Source organism: Pseudophryne corroboree, chromosome 11 (assembly GCF_028390025.1).
Source record: "Pseudophryne corroboree isolate aPseCor3 chromosome 11, aPseCor3.hap2, whole genome shotgun sequence".
Taxonomy (NCBI): domain Eukaryota; kingdom Metazoa; phylum Chordata; class Amphibia; order Anura; family Myobatrachidae; genus Pseudophryne; species Pseudophryne corroboree.
The window spans coordinates 248,482,914-248,503,476 of NC_086454.1; the positions used below are offsets into that span (position 1 = coordinate 248,482,914).

The window sequence follows — 20,563 nt, forward strand, 5'->3', positions numbered from 1 at the left end:
GCAAGAAGAAGTCTGGAAAATCGGCGGCATGAAGACTTCTGTCTTCACCAAGGTAGCGCACAGCACTGCAGCTGTGCGCCATTGCTCCTCATACACACTTCACACTCCGGTCACTGAGGGTGCAGGGCGCTGGGGGGGGCGCCCTGAGCAGCAATAAAAACACCTTGGCTGGCAAAACAATCACAATATATAGCCCCAGAGGCTATATATGTGATAATTACCCCTGCCAGAATCCTTAAAAAAGCGGGAGAAAAGTCAGCGAAAAAGGGGCGGAGCTATCTCCCTCAGCACACTGGCGCCATTTCTCCCTCACAGCTCCGCTGGAAGGAAGCTCCCTGGCTCTCCCCTGCAGTCTACACTACAGAAAGGGTAAAAAAGAGAGGGGGGGGCACTAAATTTAGGCGCAGTAAATATTATAGCAGCTATAGGGGACATAATTCAGTTAGTCCCTGCATTATATAGCGCTCTGGTATGTGCTGGCATACTCTCTCTCTGTCTCCCCAAAGGGCTTCTGTGGGGTCCTGTCCTCTGTTAGAGCATTCCCGGTGTGTGTGCGGTGTGTCGGTACGGCTGTGTCGACATGTTTGAGGAGGAAAATTACGTGGAGGCGGAGCAGATGCCTATAGAAGTGATGTCACCCCCTGCTGGGCAGACAACTGAGTGGATGGTTTTATGGAAGGAATTACGTGCAAGTGTCGACTCCTTACACAAAAAATTTGACGACATGCCAAATGCGGGACAGCCGGCTTCTCAGCTTGTGCCTGCCCAGGTGTCTCAAAGGCCATCAGGGGCTCTAAAACGCCCGCTACCTCAGATGGCAGACGCAGATGTCGACACGGATACTGATACCAGTGTCGACGACGATGAGTCTAATCTAATGTCCACTAGGGCCATTCGTTGCATGATTGAGGCAATGAAAGAGGTGTTACACATTTCGGATATAAACCCAGGTACCACTAAAAAGGGTATTATGTTTGGGGAGAAAAAACTACCCGTAGTTTCTCTGACGTCCCAGTGGATGCTGGGAACTCCGTAAGGACCATGGGGAATAGAGGCTCCGCAGGAGACTGGGCACAACTAAAAGAAAGCTTTTAGACTACCTGGTGTGCACTGGCTCCTCCCACTATGACCCTCCTCCAAGCCTCAGTTAGATTTCTGTGCCCGGCCGAGCTGGATGCACACTAGGGGCTCTCCTGAGCTCCTAGAAAGAAAGTTTATTTTAGGTTTTTTATTTTACAGTGAGACCTGCTGGCAACAGGCTCACTGCATCGAGGGACTAAGGGGAGAAGAAGCGAACCTACCTGCTTGCAGCTAGCTTGGGCTTCTTAGGCTACTGGACACCATTAGCTCCAGAGGGATCGACCGCATGGAACTGGCCTTGGTGTTCGGTCCCGGAGCCGCGCCGCCGTCCCCCTTACAGAGCCAGAAGCAAGAAGAGGTCCGGAAAATCGGCGGCAGAAGACATCAGTCTTCACCAAGGTAGCGCACAGCACTGCAGCTGTGCGCCATTGCTCCTCATGCACACTTCACACTCCGGTCACTGAGGGTGCAGGGTGCTGGGGGGGGGCGCCCTGAGCAGCAATAAAAACACCTTGGCTGGCAAATATATCACAATATATAGCCCCAGAGGCTATATATGTGATAAATACCCCTGCCAGAATCCATAAAAAAGCGGGAGAAAAGTCTGCGAAAAAGGGGCGGAGCTATCTCTCTTAGCACACTGGCGCCATTTTCTCTTCACAGTATAGCTGGAAGACAGCTCCCCAGGCTCTCCCCTGTAGTTTGCAGGCTCAAAGGGTTAAAAAGAGGGGGGGCACTAAATTTAGGCGCAATATTGTATATACAAGCAGCTATTGGGAAAAATTCACTCCAATATAGTGTTAATCCCTAAATTATATAGCGCTCTGGTGTGTGCTGGCATACTCTCTCTCTGTCTCCCCAAAGGGCTGTGTGGGGTCCTGTCCTCAGTCAGAGCATTCCCTGTGTGTGTGCGGTGTGTCGGTACGGCTGTGTCGACACGTTTGATGAGGAGGCTTATGTGATGGCAGAGCAGATGCCGATAAATGTGATGTCGTCCCCTGTGGGGCCGACACCAGAGTGGATGGATAGGTGGAACGTATAAACAGACAGTGTCAACTCCTTACATAAAAGGCTGGATGACGTAACAGCTATGGGACAGCCGGCTTCTCAGCCCGCGCCTGCCCAGGCGTCTCAAAGGCCATCAGGGGCTCAAAAACGCCCGCTCCCTCAGATGGCAGACACAGATGTCGACACGGAGTCTGACTCCAGTGTCGACGAGGTTGAGACATATACACAATCCACTAGGAACATCCGTTACATGATCCCGGCAATAAAAAATGTGTTACACATTTCTGACATTAACCCAAGTACCACTAAAAAAGGGTTTTATGTTTGGGGAGAAAAAGCAGGCAGTGTTTTGTTCCCCCATCAAATGAGTGAATGAAGTGTGAAAAAGCGTGGGTTCCCCCAATAAGAAACTGGTAATTTCTAAAAAGTTACTGATGGCGTACCCTTTCCCGCCAGAGGATAAGTTACGCTGGGAGATATCCCCTAGGGTGGATAAGGCGCTCACACGTTTGTCAAAAAAGTTGGCACTGCCGTCTTAGGATACGGCCACTTTGAAGGTACCTGCTGATAAAAAGCAGGAGGCTATCCTGAAGTCTGTATTTACACACTCAGGTACTAGACTGAGACCTGCAGATAGTGCTGCTGCAGCGTGGTCTGTAACCCTGTCAAACAGGGATACTATTTTGCGAACATAAGACGTCGTCTTATATATGAGGGATGCACAGAGGGATATTTTGCCGGCTGGCATCCAGAATTAATGCAATGTCCATTCTGTCAGGAGGGTATTAGAGACCCGACACTGGACAGGTGATGCTGACTTTAAAAGGCACATAGAGCCTTATAAGGGTGAGGAATTGTTTGGGGATGGTCTCTGGGACCTCGTATCCTCAGCAACAGCTGGGAAGAAAAAAAATTTACCTCAGGTTTCCTCACAGCCTAAGAAAGCACTGTATTATCAGGTACAGTCCTTTCGGCTTCAGAAAAGCAAGCGGGTCAAAGGCGCTTCCTTTCTGCACAGAGACGAGGGAAGAGGGAAAAAGCTGCACCAGTCAGCCAGTTCCCAGAATCAAAATTCTTCCCCCGCTTCCTCTGAGTCCACCGCATGACGCGGGGGCTCCACAGGCGTAGCCAGGTACGGTGGGGGGCCGCCTCAAAAATTTCAGCGATCAGTGGGCTCACTCACAGGTGGATCCCTGGATCCTTCAAGTAGTATCTCAGGGGTACAAGCTGGAATTCGAGGCGTCTCCCCCCCGCCGTTTCCACAAATCTGCCTTGCCAACAACTCCCTCGGGCAGGGAGGCTGTGCTAGAGGCAATTCACAAGCTGTATTCCCAGCAGGTGATAGTCAAGGGGCCCCTACTTCAACAAGGACGGGGTTACTATTCCACACTGTTTGTGGTACCGAAACCGGACGGTTCGGTGAGACCCATTTTAAATTTGAAATCCTTGAACACCTACATAAAAAAAATTCAAGTTCAAGATGGAATCGCTCAGGGCGGTTATTGCAAGCCTGGACGAGGGGGATTACATGGTATCCCTGGACATCTAGGATGCTTACCTGCATGTCCCCATTTATCATCCTCACCAGGAGTACCTCAGATTTGCGGTACAGTATTGCCATTACCAATTCCAGACGCTGCCGTTTGGACTGTCCACGGCACCGAGGGTGTTTACCAAGATAATGGCGGAAATGATGATACTCCTTCGAAAAAAGGGAGTTTTAATTATCCCGTACTTGGACGATCTCCTAATAAAGGCGAGATCCAGGGAGCAGTTGTTGGTAGGAGTAGCACTATCTCAGGAGGTGCTACACCAGCACAGTTGGATTCTGAATATTCCAAAGTCACAGCTGGTTCCGACGACACGTCTACTGTTCCTGGGAATGATTCTGGACACAGTCCAGAAAAAAGTGTTTCTCCCGGAGGAGAAAGCCAAGGAGCTGTCATCTCTAGTCAGAGACCTCCTGAAACCAAAACAGGTGTCGGTGCATCACTGCACGCGAGTCCTGGGAAAGATGGTGGCTTCTTACGAAGCAATTCCTTTCGGCAGGTTCCATGCCAGAATCTTTCAGTGGGACCTGTTGGACCAATGGTCCGGATCGCATCTTCAGATGCGTCGGCTAATAACCCTGTCTCCAAGAACCAGGGTGTCTCTGCTGTGGTGGCTGCAGAGTGCTCATCTTCTAGAGGGCCGCAGATTCGGCATACAGGACTGGGTCCTGGTGACCACGGATGCCAGCCTTCGAGGCTGGGGGGCAGTCACACAGGGAAGAAACTTCCAAGGACTATGGTCGAGTCAGGAGACTTCCCTACACATAAATATTCTAGAACTAAGGGCCATTTACAATGCCCTAAGTCAGGCAAAACCCCTGCTTCTACACCAGCCGGTACTGATCCAGTCAGACAACATCACGGCGGTCGCCCATGTAAACCGACAGGGCGGCACAAGAAGCAGGACGGCAATGGCAGAAGCCACAAGGATTCTCAGATGGGCGGAAAATCACGTACTAGCACTGTCAGCAGTGTTCATTCCGGGAGTGGACAACTGGGAAGCAGACTTCCTCAGCAGGCACGACCTCCACCCGGGAGAGTGGGGACTTCATCCAGAAGTCTTCACACTGATTGTAAATCGTTGGGAACGGCCACAGGTGGACATGATGGCGTCCCGCCTAAACAAAAAAACTAGAGAGATATTGCGCCAGGTCAAGGGACCCTCAGGCGATAGCGGTGGACGCTTTAGTGACACCGTAGGTGTACCAGTCAGTTTGTGTTCCCTCCTCTGCCTCTCATACCAAAGGTACTGAGAATAATAAGAAAACGAGGAGTAAGGACAATACTCGTGGTTCTGGATTGGCCAAGAAGAGCGTGGTACCCGGAACTTCAAGAGATGATCTCAGAGGACCCATGGCCTCTGCCGCTCAGACAGGACCTGCTGCAGCAGGGGCCCTGTCTGTTCCAAGACTTACCGCGGCTGCGTTTGACGGCATGGCGGTTGAACGCCGGATCCTAAAGGAAAAGGGCATTCCGGAGGATGTCATTCCTACGCTGATTAAAGCCAGGAAAGATGTAACTGTAAAACATTATCACCACATATGGCGGAAATATGTTGCTTGGTGTGAGGCCAGTAAGGCCCCAACAGAGGAATTTCACCTGGGTCGATTTCTGCACTTCCTACAGGCAGGAGTGACTATGGGCCTAAAATTAGGCTCCATTAAGGTACAGATATCGGCTCTGTCGATTTTCTTCCAAAAAGAACTAGCTTCACTACCTGAAGTTCAGACATTTGTAAAAGGAGTGCTGCATATTCAGCCCCCTTTTGTGCCTCCAGTGGCACCCTGGGATCTCAACGTGGTGTTGAGTTTCCTAAAATCACATTTGGTTTGAGCCACTAAAGACCGTGGATCTAAAATATCTCACGTGGAAAGTGGTCATGTTATTGGCCTTGGCTTCGGCCAGGCGTGTATCAGAATTGGCGGCTTTGTCATTTAAAAGCCCTTATCTGATTTTCCATATGGATAGGGCAGAATTGAGGACTCGTCCCCAGTTTCTCCCTAAGGTGGTATCTGCTTTTCACTTGAACCAACCTATTGTAGTGCCTGCGGCTACTAGCGACTTGGAGGATTCCAAGTTGCTGAACGTAGTCAGGGCCTTGAAAATTTATGTTTCCAGGACGGCTGGAGTCAGGAAAACTGACTCGCTATTTATCCTGTATGCACCCAACAAACTGGGTGCTCCTGCTTCTAAGCAGACTATTGCTCGCTGGATTTGTAGCACAATTCAGCTGGCGCATTCTGCGGCGGGACTGCCGCATCCTAAATCAGTTAAAGCCCATTCTACAAGGAAGGTGGGCTCATCTTGGGCGGCTGCCCGAGGGGTCTCGGCTTTACAACTTTGCCGAGCTGCTACTTGGTCAGGGGCAAACACATTTGCAAAATTCTACAAATTTGATACCCTGGCTGAGGAGGACCTTGAGTTCTCTCATTCGGTGCTGCAGAGTCATCCGCACTCTCCCGCCCGTTTGGGAGCTTTTGTATAATCCCCATGGTCCTTTCGGAGTTCCCAGCATCCACTAGGACGTTAGAGAAAATAAGATTTTACTCACCGGTAAATCTATTTCTCGTAGTCCGTAGTGGATGCTGGGCGCCCATCCCAAGTGCGGATTGTCTGCAATACTTGTATATAGTTATTGCCTAACTAAAGGGTTATTGTTATGAGCCATCTGTTCGTGAGGCTCAGTTGTTCATACTGTTAACTGGATATAGTATCACGAGTTGTACGGTGTGATTGGTGTGGCTGGTATGAGTCTTACCCGGGATTCAAAATCCTTCCTTATTGTGTCAGCTCTTCCGGGCACAGTATCCTAACTGAGGCTTGGAGGAGGGTCATAGTGGGAGGAGCCAGTGCACACCAGGTAGTCTAAAAGCTTTCTTTTAGTTGTGCCCAGACTCCTGCGGAGCCGCTATTCCCCATGGTCCTTTCGGAGTTCCCAGCATCCACTACGGACTACGAGAAATAGATTTACCGGTGAGTAAAATCTTATTTTTACACAGCACGGCGGGCAAGTGTCCCCATTTTACACAGCACGGTAGGCAAGTGTCCCCATTTTACACAGCACGGTAGGCAAGTGTCCCCATTTTACACAGCATGGTAGGCAAGTGTCCCCATTTTACACAGCACGGTAGGCAAGTGTCCCCATTTTACACAGCATGGTAGGCAAGTGTCCCCATTTTACACATTGCGGCAGGTAAGTGTCCCCATTTTACACATTGCAGAAGGAAAGTGTCCCCATTTTACACATTGCGGCAGGCAAGTGTCCCCATTTTACACATTGCGGCAGGCACGTGCCCCCATTTTACACATTGCGGCAGGCACGTGCCCCCATTTTACACATTGCGGCAGGCACGTGCCCCCATTTTACACATTGCGGCAGGAAAGTGTCCCCATTTTACACATTGCGGCAGGCACGTGCCCCCATTTTACACAGTACGGCAGGCAAGTGTTCACATTTTACACATTGCAGAAGGAAAGTGTCCCCATTTTACACATTGCGGCAGGAAAGTGTCCCCATTTTACACATTGCGGCAGGCACGTGCCCCCATTTTACACAGCATGGCAGGCAAGTGTCCCCATTTTACACATTGCGGCAGGCACGTGCCCCCATTTTACACATTCTGGCAGACAGGTGTCCCCATTTTACACATTCCGGTAGACAGGTGTCCCCATTTTACACATTCCGGTAGACAGGTGTCCCCATTTTACACAGTACGGCAGGCAAGTGTTCACATTTTACACATTGCGGCAGGAAAGTGTCCCCATTTTACACAGCATGGCAGGCACGTGCCCCCATTTTACACAGCATGGCAGGCAAGTGTCCCCATTTTACACATTGCGGCAGGCACGTGCCCCCATTTTACACATTGCGGCAGGCACGTGCCCCCATTTTACACATTCCGGCAGGCAAGTGTCCCCATTTTACACATTCTGGCAGACAGGTGTCCCCATTTTACACATTCCGGTAGACAGGTGTCCCCATTTTACACAGTACGGCAGGTGGGGGGGGGAGAGAGAGGAAGCAAACGCGTCATTCCGCGAAATCCCGCCCCCCGAGCTGGGCTCTCGGAAGGAGAGGGGAGGGGGGTTTGAATGTGCTCAGGAAGTGCTGCGGCGGGCGCCCCGTGCGGTTGCACGGCTCGCCTGCCGCAAGAAACGGCACTGGAAGTGATAAACCAGTGATATGTGCAAGGTGAAAAAGGCACCAGCCAATCAGATCCTAACTGTTAATTTACATATTGGAGCTGATTGGCTGGTGCGTTTATCACCGTGCACCTATCACTGGTTTATCACTTCCTTATGCCTTCTCCAGGTTAATACATCTGCCCCAAGAAGGTGTCAATTCCCTAATCCTGGTTAACACAGAGGAGACAAATTTATTTAAAGTATGTTTATTAGAAGGCTGCTAAAAAGTATTGTAACCAATGACATCCAATCAGACATTCACGTTTTAGGGGCAGATGTATTAAGCTTGGAGAAGTGATAAAGCAGTGCTAAGTGGAAGGTGATAACGCATCAGCCAAACAGCTCCTTACTGTTAATTTACATATTGGAACTGATTGGCTGGTGCGTTATCACATTGCACGTATCACTGCATGATCATTGCTTTATCACTTCTCCAGATTTAATACACCTGCCCCTTAAGGGAGGTTCACACTGGGAGATGTGTGCTGAGCAATCTATCACAGAACGCTCAGCACACATCTCCCCCTCCAGTGGTGAAGTCAAGTGAGCGACCTGACTAGATTGTGGCAATCTAGTGATGGCGATATGCAGGGCCGCGCATCGCTATCGCTATGGGGCATACACATGGGGCGATGTATGCTGCTTTTCTGAGCAATCTAGTCAGATTGCTTAGGAATGAAGCAAAAATCGCTCCGTTTGTACCCCCTTTAAGCCCAGTACCCACGGGCCGATGCATGAGAGATGTGTGCTGAGCGAACCGCTCAGCACACATCTCTCTCGCCGCTCAGCACAGCGCGATCTGTGCTGAGCGTGCGGGGGGTGACGGGGGGGCCGCTCATATCACCCAGCGGGTGAAGTGAGCGACCCGCTAGATTGGCCTGCATGCAGGCCAATCTAGCAGCAGCGATAGCGATGCGCGGGGCTGCGCATCGCTATCGCTGTAAGGGGTACTCACGGAGCGATCAGGCTGATATTCTAAGCAATCTAGTCAGATTGCTTAGAATATCACTCCATGAGTACCCCCCTTTAGTCTCTAATTTGTATTGCAAAAATGAGTCTGGTTGGTGTAGGCTACAGTAATTTTTGCAGCTGTTTTTATGGCTGGGGGGCTAGAACAAGTGTTTTACAAGACTGTATTTACTTACCATACATTCTTCTCCTAGGAAAACTTCAAGCAGATATGCCACAATGCAATGATTTACAACAAGCCTGGGACCATTTATTATAAGGCGGCTAAAAAGCTGCTGAATTCTGGAATGAAAATCCTCAGTCAGGTAATAATAAAATGTTTCTCCGCTGGCTCACTTCTCCACTTTTATCACTGCTTAGTACATGTCTCCCTAAGTCACTCAGCAGTGCACACTACTAGCTTGCATTTGTATTAACCCATTGTTTCCTCTCTGGTGTCACCCCCATGAAATTGTGCCTTTGTGTGGTTCTATAGAATGAATAGTCTACTTTGCAAATATTCCCTCAGTGAAAAGAAAAAGTCATTTTACCTTTTTGTAGTTGATTATTTAAGGAGACACCTGTGTATCAGCATGACGCACATAATGTTCTTCAGAAATGGGACAGTAACAGGACTAATTACATCATACAATAATATCATTGGAATTGTGGTTGACAGCTCTGATAATTCTCTTTTTGTAATACGTTTTGTATTGATAGCCAACACTGTCTACCGATCTTCGACATCAGTGAGTAGTTCTGTTGCACCAGCCGTTGCCACCTGGTCACCTATTGGCTAGTTCTAATAGGTGACCATTGATCATGTCCGTTAGCAGGTCATCTGTCATTGTCTCTGTAAGGTCATCTTTTATGGGGTGAAGCAGCTCCCATGTGTAGCTGGGTTATTCTGTTGTAAATTTCATTAAAAAAACCTCAACACCTAAAATGTTATTCTATTCTGTCAGTACCTTCTTATTGTTGGTCATATCTTATATTAAGGTAAAAATTGGTTGATTGGGATCTGTCTTCTGGAAACTAAACGCTTAATGCCAGTGTAGTAAGAAAAGGGGGATAGTCTGTGCACATGTATTTCTGTTATCTTGTAAGCAGAATTTAATCTCGTAACTGGCAAGTACTGTATATAATGAATGTCCTGGTTAAACAAGGTATCAGACCTTTAACGTATGGGCATTAGAATGCATCCTATTGTTCCGGTGGTGCTTCCCTAGAGTCAAGAATAGATGTATGTTAAGGCAAGATAATGTAGACTCTTATGTAGGGGCCAACTTATAGTTCAAACATTAACTTTTGTAGTGCATGTATATAAGACCTTGATCTCAAATAAGTTGTTACTGGGGAGAGGGGTTGGGGGTAAATGTGTCATGCTCTTCAGATGAAAGATGTATCTTTTTATTTGTGTTCATTTGTAGTTGCATAGGAATGAGCATCTCCTGGCCAGGATCATGTGTCGTGCAAGATGTCTTGTCAAAGTTCTTTTTGAATAGATAAAACAATGTTTTTGGTTTCATCATTTCTATGAACTCACTTTGGGTCAGGTTGCAATGCTGCAGTTACACTGTGTGGACGGAACAAATTGCAGATGGATATTGGCTCATATGCATATTTCTACTATTTATGTAACTGCACTGCCCTTATCGATACACTAGGGGGTACAGTGCATCCGGAAAGTATTCATAGCGCCTCACTTTTTCCACATTTCTCTGACGTCCTAGTGGATGCTGGGGACTCCGTAAGGACCATGGGGAATAGACGGGCTCCGCAGGAGACTGGGCACTCTATAAGAAAGATTTGGTACTATCTGGTGTGCACTGGCTCCTCCCTCTATGCCCCTCCTCCAGACCTCAGTTAGATTTCTGTGCCCGGCCGAGCTGGATGCACACTAGGGGCTCTCCTGAGCTCCTAGAAAGAAAGTTTATTTTAGGTTTTTTATTTTACAGTGAGACCTGCTGGCAACAGGCTCACTGCAACGAGGGACTAAGGGGAGAAGAAGCGAACCTACCTGCTTGCAGCTAGCTTGGGCTTCTTAGGCTACTGGACACCATTAGCTCCAGAGGGATCGACCGCAGGACCCGTCCTTGGTGTTCGTTCCCGGAGCCGCGCCGCCGTCCCCCTTACAGAGCCAGAAGCAAGAAGATGGTCCGGAAAATCGGCGGCAGAAGACTTCAGTCTTCACCAAGGTAGCGCACAGCACTGCAGCTGTGCGCCATTGCTCCTCATACACACTCCGGTCACTGAGGGTGCAGGGCGCTGGGGGGGGGGGGCGCCCTGAGCAGCAATAAAATCACCTTGGCTGGCAAAATAACCACAATATATAGCCCCAGAGGCTATATATGTGGTAATTACCCCTGCCAGAATACAGAAAAAAGCGGGAGAAAAGTCTGCCGAAAAAGGGGCGGAGCCATCTCCCTCAGCACACTGGCGCCATTTCTCCCTCACAGTTCCGCTGGAAGGAAGCTCCCTGACTCTCCCCTGCAGTCTACACTACAGAAAAGGGTAAAAAAGAGAGGGGGGGGCACTAAATTTAGGCGCAGTAAATATTATAGCAGCTATAGGGGACATAATTCAGTTAGTCCCTGCATTATATAGCGCTCTGGTGTGTGCTGGCATACTCTGTCTCCCCAAAGGGCTTTTGTGGGGTCCTGTCTCCTTTAAGAGCATTCCCTGTATGTGTGCGGTGTGTCGGTACGGCTGTGTCGACATGTTTGATGAGGAGGCTTATGTGGAGGCGGAGCAGATGCCTATAAATGTGATGTCACCCCTTGCGGGGCAGACACCTGAGTGGATGGACTTATGGAAGGAATTACGTGCAAGTGTCGACTCCTTATATAAAAAATTTGACGACATGCCAAATGTGGGACAGCCGGCTTCTCAGCTCGTGCCTGCCCAGACAATTCAAAGGCCATCAGGGACTCTGAAACGCCCACTACCTCAGATGGCAGACACAGATGTCAACACGGATACTGATACCAGTGTCGACGACGATGAGTCAAATTTAATGTCCACTAGGGCCATTCGTTGCATGATTGAGGCAATGAAAGAGGTATTACACATTTCTGATATAAACCCAGGTACCTCAAAAAAGGGTATTATGTTTGGGGAGAAAAAACTACCAATAGTTTTTCCCCCATCTGAAGAATTAAATGAAGTGTGCGAAGAAGCGTGGGCTTTCCCCGATAAAAAATTGGTGATTTCAAAAAAATTACTAATGGCGTTCCCTTTCTCGCCAGAGGATAGGTCACGTTGGGAAACTCCCCCTAGGGTGGATAAAGCGCTCACACGTTTGTCTAAAAAGGTGGCACTACCGTCTCCGGATACGGCCGCCCTAAAGGAACCTGCTGATAGAAAGCAGGAGGCTATCCTAAAGTCTATATATACACACACTGGTGTTATACTGAGACCAGCTATTGCTTCAGCGTGGATGTGCAGTGCTGCTGCTGCTTGGTCAGATTCCCTGTCGGAAAATATTGACACCCTAGACACGGACACTATATTGCTAACCGTAGAGCATATAAAAGACTCAGTCTTGTACATGAGAGATGCACAGAGGGAGATCTGCCGGCTGGCATCTAGAATAAGTGCATTGTCCATTTCTGCTAGGAGAGGCTTATGGACTCGGCAGTGGACAGGGGATGCAGATTCTAAAAGGCACATGGAAGTTTTGCCTTATAAGGGTGAGGAGTTATTCGGGGATGGTCTCTCAGACCTTGTTTCCACAGCAACAGCTGGGAAGTCCGCATTTTTACCCCATGTCCCCTCACAGCCTAAGAAAGCGCCGTATTATCAGGTACAGTCATTTCGACCCCAGAAAAACAGGCGGGGAAAAGGCGGGTCCTTTCTGTCTAGAGGCAGAGGAAGGGGAAAAAAGCTGCAACACACAGCAGGTTCCCAGGAACAAAAGTCCTCCCCCGCTTCTTTTAAATCCGCCGCATGACGGTGGGGCTCCACAGGCGGAGCCAGGTACGGTGGGGGGCCGCCTCAAAAATTTCAGCGATCAGTGGCTTCGCTCACGGGTGGATCCCTGGATCCTTCAAGTAGTATCTCAGGGGTACAAGCTGGAATTCGATGCGCCTCCCCCCCGCCGTTTCCTCAAATCTGCCTTGCCGACAACTCCCTCGGGCAGGGAGGCTGTACTGGAGGCAATTCACAAGCTGTATTCCTAGCAGGTGATAGTCAAGGTACCCCTACTTCAACAAGGACGGGGTTACTATTCCACACTGTTTGTGGTACCGAAACCGGACGGTTCGGTGAGACCCATTTTAAATTTGAAATCCTTGAACACATACATAAAAAGATTCAAGTTCAAGATGGAATCGCTCAGGGCGGTTATTGCAAGCCTGGACGAGGGGGATTACATGGTATCCCTGGACATCAAGGATGCTTACCTGCATGTCCCAATTTACCTTCCTCACCAGGAGTACCTCAGATTTGTGGTACAGGATTGCCATTACCAATTCCAGACACTACCGTTTGGACTGTCCACGGCACCGAGGGTGTTTACCAAGGTAATGGCAGAAATGATGATACTCCTTCGAAAAAAGGGAGTTTTAATTATCCCGTACTTGGACGATCTCCTAATAAAGGCGAGGTCCAGGGAGCAGTTACTGGTCGGAGTAGCACTATCTCGGGAAGTGCTACAACAGCATGGCTGGATTCTAAACATTCCGAAGTCACAACTGGTTCCTTCCACACGCTTACTGTTCCTGGGGATGATTCTGGACACAGAACAGAAAAAAGTGTTTCTCCCGCAGGAGAAAGCCAAGGAGCTGTCATCTCTAGTCAGAGACCTCCTAAAACCAAAACGGGTATCGGTGCATCACTGCACACGAGTCCTGGGGAAAATGGTGGCTTCATACGAAGCAATTCCATTCGGCAGGTTCCATGCAAGGACCTTCCAGTGGGACCTCTTGGACAAGTGGTCGGGATCGCATCTTCAGATGCATCAACTGATAACCCTGTCTCCAAGGACCAGAGTGTCTCTACTGTGGTGGCTGCAGAGTGCTCATCTTCTAGAGGGCCGCAGATTCGGCATACAGGACTGGGTCCTGGTGACCACGGATGCCAGCCTTCGAGGCTGGGGCGCAGTCACACAGGGAAGAAATTTCCAGGGACTTTGGTCAAGTCAGGAGTCGTCCCTACACATAAATATTCTGGAACTGAGGGCCATTTACAATGCCCTAAGTCAGGCAAGGCCCCTGCTTCAAAACCAGCCGGTTCTGATCCAATCAGACAACATCACGGCAGTCGCCCATGTAAACCGACAGGGCGGCACAAGAAGCAGGATGGCGATGGCAGAAGCCACAAGGATTCTCCGATGGGCGGAAGATCACGTACTAGCACTGTCAGCAGTGTTCATTCCGGGAGTGGACAACTGGGAAGCAGACTTCCTCAGCAGACACGACCTACACCCGGGAGAGTGGGGACTTCATCCAGAAGTCTTCCATCTGTTGGTAAACCGTTGGGAAAGGCCACAGGTGGACATGATGGCGTCCCGCCTCAACAAAAAGCTAAAGAGATATTGCGCCAGGTCAAGGGACCCTCAGGCGATAGCTGTGGACGCTCTAGTGACACCGTGGGTGTACCAGTCGGTTTATGTGTTCCCTCCTCTGCCTCTCATACCAAAGGTACTGAGAATAATAAGAAGGCGAGGAGTAAGAACGATACTCGTGGTTCCGGATGGGCCAAAAAGAGCTTGGTACCCAGAACTTCAAGAAATGTTATCAGTGGACCCATGGCCTCTACCGCTCAGACAGGATCTGCTACAGCAGGGGCCCTGTCTGTTCCAAGACTTACAGCGGCTGCGTTTGACGGCATGGCGGTTGAATTCCGGATCCTAAATGATATAGGGCATTCCGGAGGAAGTCATTCCTACGCTGATAAAAGCCAGGAAAGAAGTAACCGCAAACCATTATCACCACATTTGGCGAAAATATGTTGCGTGGTGTGAGGCCAGGAAGGCCCCTACAGAGGAATTTCAGCTGGGTCGTTTTCTGCACTTCCTACAGTCGGGAGTGACTATGGGCCTAAAATTGGGTTCCATTAAGGTCCAGATTTCGGCTCTGTCGATTTTCTTCCAGAAAGAACTGGCTTCACTGCCTGAAGTTCAGACTTTTGTAAAGGGAGTGCTTCATATTCAGCCCCCTTTTGTGCCTCCTGTGGCACCTTGGGATCTCAATGTGGTGTTGAGTTTCCTAAAATCACATTGGTTTGAACCACTTAAAACTGTGGATCTGAAATATCTCACGTGGAAAGTGGTCATGTTATTGGCCTTGGCTTCGGCCAGGCGTGTGTCAGAATTGGCGGCTTTGTCATGTAAAAGCCCTTATCTGATTTTCCATATGGATAGGGCAGAATTGAGGACTCGTCCCCAGTTTCTCCCTAAGGTGGTATCAGCTTTTCACTTGAACCAACCTATTGTGGTGCCTGCGGCTACTAGGGACTTGGAGGATTCCAAGTTACTGGACGTAGTCAGGGCCTTGAAAATGTATGTTTCCAGGACGGCTGGAGTCAGGAAAACTGACTCGCTTTTTATCCTGTATGCACCCAACAAAATAGGTGCTCCTGCTTCTAAGCAGACTATTGCTCGCTGGATTTGTAGCACAATTCAGCTGGCGCATTCTGCGGCTGGATTGCTGCATCCTAAATCAGTTAAAGCCCATTCCACGAGGAAGGTGGGCTCATCTTGGGCGGCTGCCCGAGGGGTCTCGGCTTTACAACTTTGCCGAGCTGCAACTTGGTCAGGGGCAAACACGTTTGCCAAATTCTACAAATTTGATACCCTGGCTGAGGAGGACCTTGAGTTCTCTCATTCGGTGCTGCAGAGTCATCCGCACTCTCCCGCCCGTTTGGGAGCTTTGGTATAATCCCCATGGTCCTTACGGAGTCCCCAGCATCCACTAGGACGTCAGAGAAAATAAGAATTTACTCACCGGTAATTCTATTTCTCGTAGTCCGTAGTGGATGCTGGGCGCCCATCCCAAGTGCGGATTTTCTGCAATACTTGTATATAGTTATTGCCTAACTAAAGGGTTATTGTTGAGCCATCTGTTGAGAGGCTCAGTTATATTTCATACTGTTAACTGGGTATAATATCACGAGTTATACGGTTTGATTGGTGTGGCTGGTATGAGTCTTACCCGGGATTCAAAATCCTTCCTTATTGTGTCAGCTCTTCCGGGCACAGTATCCTAACTGAGGTCTGGAGGAGGGGCATAGAGGGAGGAGCCAGTGCACACCAGATAGTACCAAATCTTTCTTATAGAGTGCCCAGTCTCCTGCGGAGCCCGTCTATTCCCCATGGTCCTTACGGAGTCCCCAGCATCCACTACGGACTACGAGAAATAAAATTACCGGTGAGTAAATTCTTATTTTTCTTATGTTACAGCTTATTCCAAAATTGAATAATTTCATTTTCCCCCTCAAAATTCTACACACAATACCCCATAATGAGAACGTGAAAAAAGTTGTGTTTTTTTGTAATTTTTGCAAATGTATTAAAAATCAAAAACTAAGAAATCACATGTCAAAGGCTGTGAATACTTATGTACACGAAGCTCAAAATTGAGCTCAGGTGCATCCTGTTTCCACTGATCATCCTTGAGATGTTCCTACAGCTTAATTGGAGTCCACCTGTGGTAAATTTCAGTTGATTGTACATGATTTGCAAAGGCACACACCTGTCAATATAAGGTCTCACACTTGACACTGCATGTCTGAGCACAAACCAAGCATGAAGTCAAATGAATTGTCTGCAGACCTCAGAGACAGGATTGTCTCGAGGCACAAATCTGGGGAAGGGTACAGAAAAATATCTGCTGCTTTGAAGGTCCCAATGAGCACAGTGGCCTGCATCATCCGTAAATGGAAGAGATTCGGAATTACCATGACTCTTCCTAGAGCTGGCCGGACATCTAAACTGAGCGATCGGGAGAGAAGGACCCTAGTTAGGGAGGTGACCAAGAACCAGTGGTCACTCTGTCAGAGCTACAGCATTCCTCTGTGGAGAGAGGAGACCCTTCCAGAAGGACAACCATCTTTGCAGCAATCCACCAATCAGGGCTGTATGGTAGAGTGGCCAGATGGAAACCACTCCTTTAGTAAAAAGCACATGGCAGCCTGCCTGGAGTTTGCAAAAATACACCTGAAGGACTCTGACCATGAGGAACAAAATTCTCTGGTCTGATGAGACAAAGATTGAACTCTTTGGCGCAAAGGCCAGGCGTCATGTTTTGAGGAAACCAGGCACCGCTTATTACCAGGCCAATACCATCCCTACAGTGAAGCATCATGCTGTGGGGATGTTTTTTAGCGGCAGGAACTGGGAGACTAGTCAGGATGGAGAGAAAGATGAATGCAGCAATGTAGAGAGACATCCTGGATTAAAATCTGCTCCAGAGCACTCTTGACTTTTAGACTTGAGTGACTGTTCATCTTTCAGCAGGACAATGACCCTAAGCACACAGCCAAGATATTAAAGGAGTGGCTTCAGGACAACTCTGTGAATGTCCATGAGTGGCCCAGCCAGAACCCAGACTTGAATCAGATTGAACATCTCTGGAAAAATCTGAAAATGGCTGTGCACCGTCGCTTCCCATCCAACCTGACGGAGCTTGAGAGGTGCTGCAAAGGGGAAAGAGCGAAACTGGCCAAAGATAGGTGTGCCAAGCTTGTGGCATCATATTCAAAAAGACTTGAGGCTGTAATTGCTGCCAAAGGTGCATCAACAAAGTATTGAGCAAAGGCTGTGAATACTTATATACATGGGATTTCTTAGTCTTTTATTTTTAATAAATTTGCAAAAATATCAAAAAAAACTTTATTCACATTGTCATTATTGGGTATTGTGTGTAGAATTTTGAGGGGAAAAAATTAATTTATTCCATTTTGGAATAAGGCTGTAACATAACACAAATGTGGAAAAAGTGAAGCGCTGGGAATATTTTCCGGATGCACTGTATATTAACTAAAGTACAGGTTTTCAGACGTGGCTACATTGCCCATAGCAGCCAATCAGATTCTAGCTATTATCTTCTAGAAGGTGCTAGATAAATAAGTAGAATCTGATTGGTTGCTATAGGCTACATCAACACATTTGATAACCTGTACTTTAGTAAACATACCCCTATGTGTCATAGCTGTCATCATTATCACACTTGCAGCAAATGGTGTGCTTAAATCAGATAACCCTATATACACCTAACTCTACATGCCCCAGTAATGTTCATTGTGAATTGGTAGACTCCACTTTATTAAATATTGGCTTAACCCACAAAATGGCTGCCTCCCTTGTTGTGTGTGTGTGTGTGGGGGGGGGGGGGGGGGGGCTGAATAGCTTTTCTCTGAGGAAAAAATCTGCTGGTCAATACCATCAAGTAACTTTTTTGTTTCTGTTATACCTAAAATACTAGCAGTCTCCCAATGGGTTGTGCTCAATACAGGAGAGAATCCAGAGCCTGAAGCAGAGCATAGAGTTCATGGCCGATCTCCAGACCAGCGGGAAGGACAAGGAGAAGGGAGACACTCAGGGAAATGTGGAGAGGACAGAAGAGCTGAAGGAGGAATCCATGGATACCTGTGATGTGACTGCTTTCAGAAGCCCTGCCAAAGATCTCAAAAGGTATATTTCTTTCACAGCAAAAGTCCTGTGCACGGTTCTGGGAGTAATAGGAATATTTAAATGCTGTGCATGGGCAATTCCATGACAATATGGACATGGGGGTCTAAAACATAAGTCACCACAGGTACAGAAGCTGGCATCACTAATCTGTTGCAGTGCTCTATTTTGCCACTAGAGGAAAATTAATTTTCGTATTGGGGCTCGTTAAAATATCAGTGTTGACTGAACGAAAACCATATTATGGGCACGCTGTCATTCATTTGCATATAAAGCAATGAAAATATAGGTGTTTGATTAAATTGTCAAATAATATCAATATCAGGGTTAATATAATGGAAATAAGGCAATTGAACAGCTATAAGTAATTCTTCATGATATGGTAAAATTAAAACATATAATAGTAAAGTTAATTGTTACCGAAAAAGGTAAAAAAAAAAAAAAAAAAAAGTTGATTATTCAGATTTTGATATATTACCTAAAAATTCTGTTTTCTATTAAAGTTTTGTCATGCTCATTACTACCTAACTAATTCCACTTATACCCCTTTCACGCCGCACAAATAACCCGGTATCGACCCGGCATATTTCCAGGGTCGACATGGGTCAGCGTGCGGTGTGAAAGGGGCATAGCCGAAATCCCGGGTCACCTGACCCGGCAATTCAACCCGGGAATAAAGCAGTGTTATTCCCAGGTTGAATACCGGGTCAATGGCAGCGTAAACGGGCTCCCGGGTCGATGGGACCCGTTCACTACAACAGGGAGAGGCGGAGAGGAGCTCATCTCCCAGACCCGCCTCCACCCCCCCACCCCCTGCCGCTATGGCAACCCACCCTGCATATTGCCGGGTCAGGGAAGCCAGCGGCAGCGTCCAATGACTGATCCCACCCGGGAAGGACCAGTTTCCAATTCCCGGGTGGGATCCGGCATTGGCGGTGTGATATTAGTGATTCCATTACTTTAATTAAAAAAAAGTGACCAGGTTACATGCGTGGTCATACGGTTACCAGATTTATGTAGGTGTATCCCCATCTTGCAATACAATTGTGAAAATCTAGCGGTTCATTCATTATCAATTTTGTGTACACGCATACACACAGACGCGCGCACACACAGTAACGTCTCATGAATGGTGATTACATTACTGACTGAATGTAGGCTGATTTTACCAAAGATAACTTACACAAGACAGCGCTTAAGCTATTTTGGTAGTATTTTATATGGGGTTTATTATGGGCTGTTGGGTTTTGATGATTTGTTCGCATTAGTGGTGGCAGCTGTATGGTATATAGAGTTTATCACTATGACAAGGTGATTATGTTACTGGTAGATTTGCCCACATTATTGCCGACAAGAATATTAAAATGGATTTTGAAAAAAAGATAAAAAATCTCATCTATCCCTCTTGGTATGCATCCAGTTTATACACCTTAAATCTAAACAGACCCCTAAAAGATCTGCACATACTTAAGGGCCCTACACACTTGCGATCCGCCGCCGAGCTGTCCGACGGCGGATACAGCCGACGGGCGACCCGGGAGGAGTGAAGTTTCTTCACTCCCCCCGTCACCCAGTTCCATAGCAGAGCAGACAAATATGGACGAGATCGTCCATATTGGCCTGCATGTACAAGTGACGGGGCACCAGTGATGAACGAGCGCGGGGCCGCGCATCATTCATCGCTGGTGACTCCACACTGAAAGATATGAACGGTATCTCGTTCATTAATGAACAAGATCGTTCATATCTTTAAGTTTTATCGCCCAATGTGTAGGGCGCATTAGAATAGAACGTTGTTAATGTAACTTTACATGGTGTATTATTTTTGCTAATAATTTAATATAATAAAGTTTAGTAACTTCAGGTTTGTTAACTTCTAAATCAGTCCACAGATTCACTATGAGATTGAGGTCTGGGTCACACAAGGATATGAATTTGGTTTAATCTTTTTTTTGTTTTTATTTAAGACACCCCATTGTGGCTTTTGCTGTATTTGATTGGATGGTCTTCAGTATGCTGAATGTCGGGATCCCAGCGCACAGTATACCGGCGCCAGGATCCCGACACCCGGCAATCCGACAGCTATTCTCCCTCGTGGGGCTCCTTTGCGCTCGCCACACTGTCGGTATGCCGGCGGTCAGCCTCCCGGCGCCGGTATGCT

General features: G+C 47.9%; 1 protein-coding gene across 3 annotated transcripts in view; it reads left to right on the forward strand.

The window, feature by feature from the left end:
* The window catches only part of BRD7 (bromodomain containing 7), a 159,150-nt gene that overhangs the window by 86,221 nt on the left and 52,366 nt on the right, over positions 1–20,563 (forward strand). Inside the window, exons 6-7 of one of the 3 annotated variants that reach the window (XM_063945340.1) lie at positions 8,987–9,097; positions 18,197–18,405. In XM_063945340.1, the coding sequence (XP_063801410.1) occupies positions 8,987–9,097; positions 18,197–18,405 (320 nt within the window). The remainder of the gene's footprint in view (positions 1–8,986; positions 9,098–18,196; positions 18,406–20,563) is intronic. The other 2 variants (XM_063945341.1, XM_063945342.1) reach the window with 2 other exon arrangements.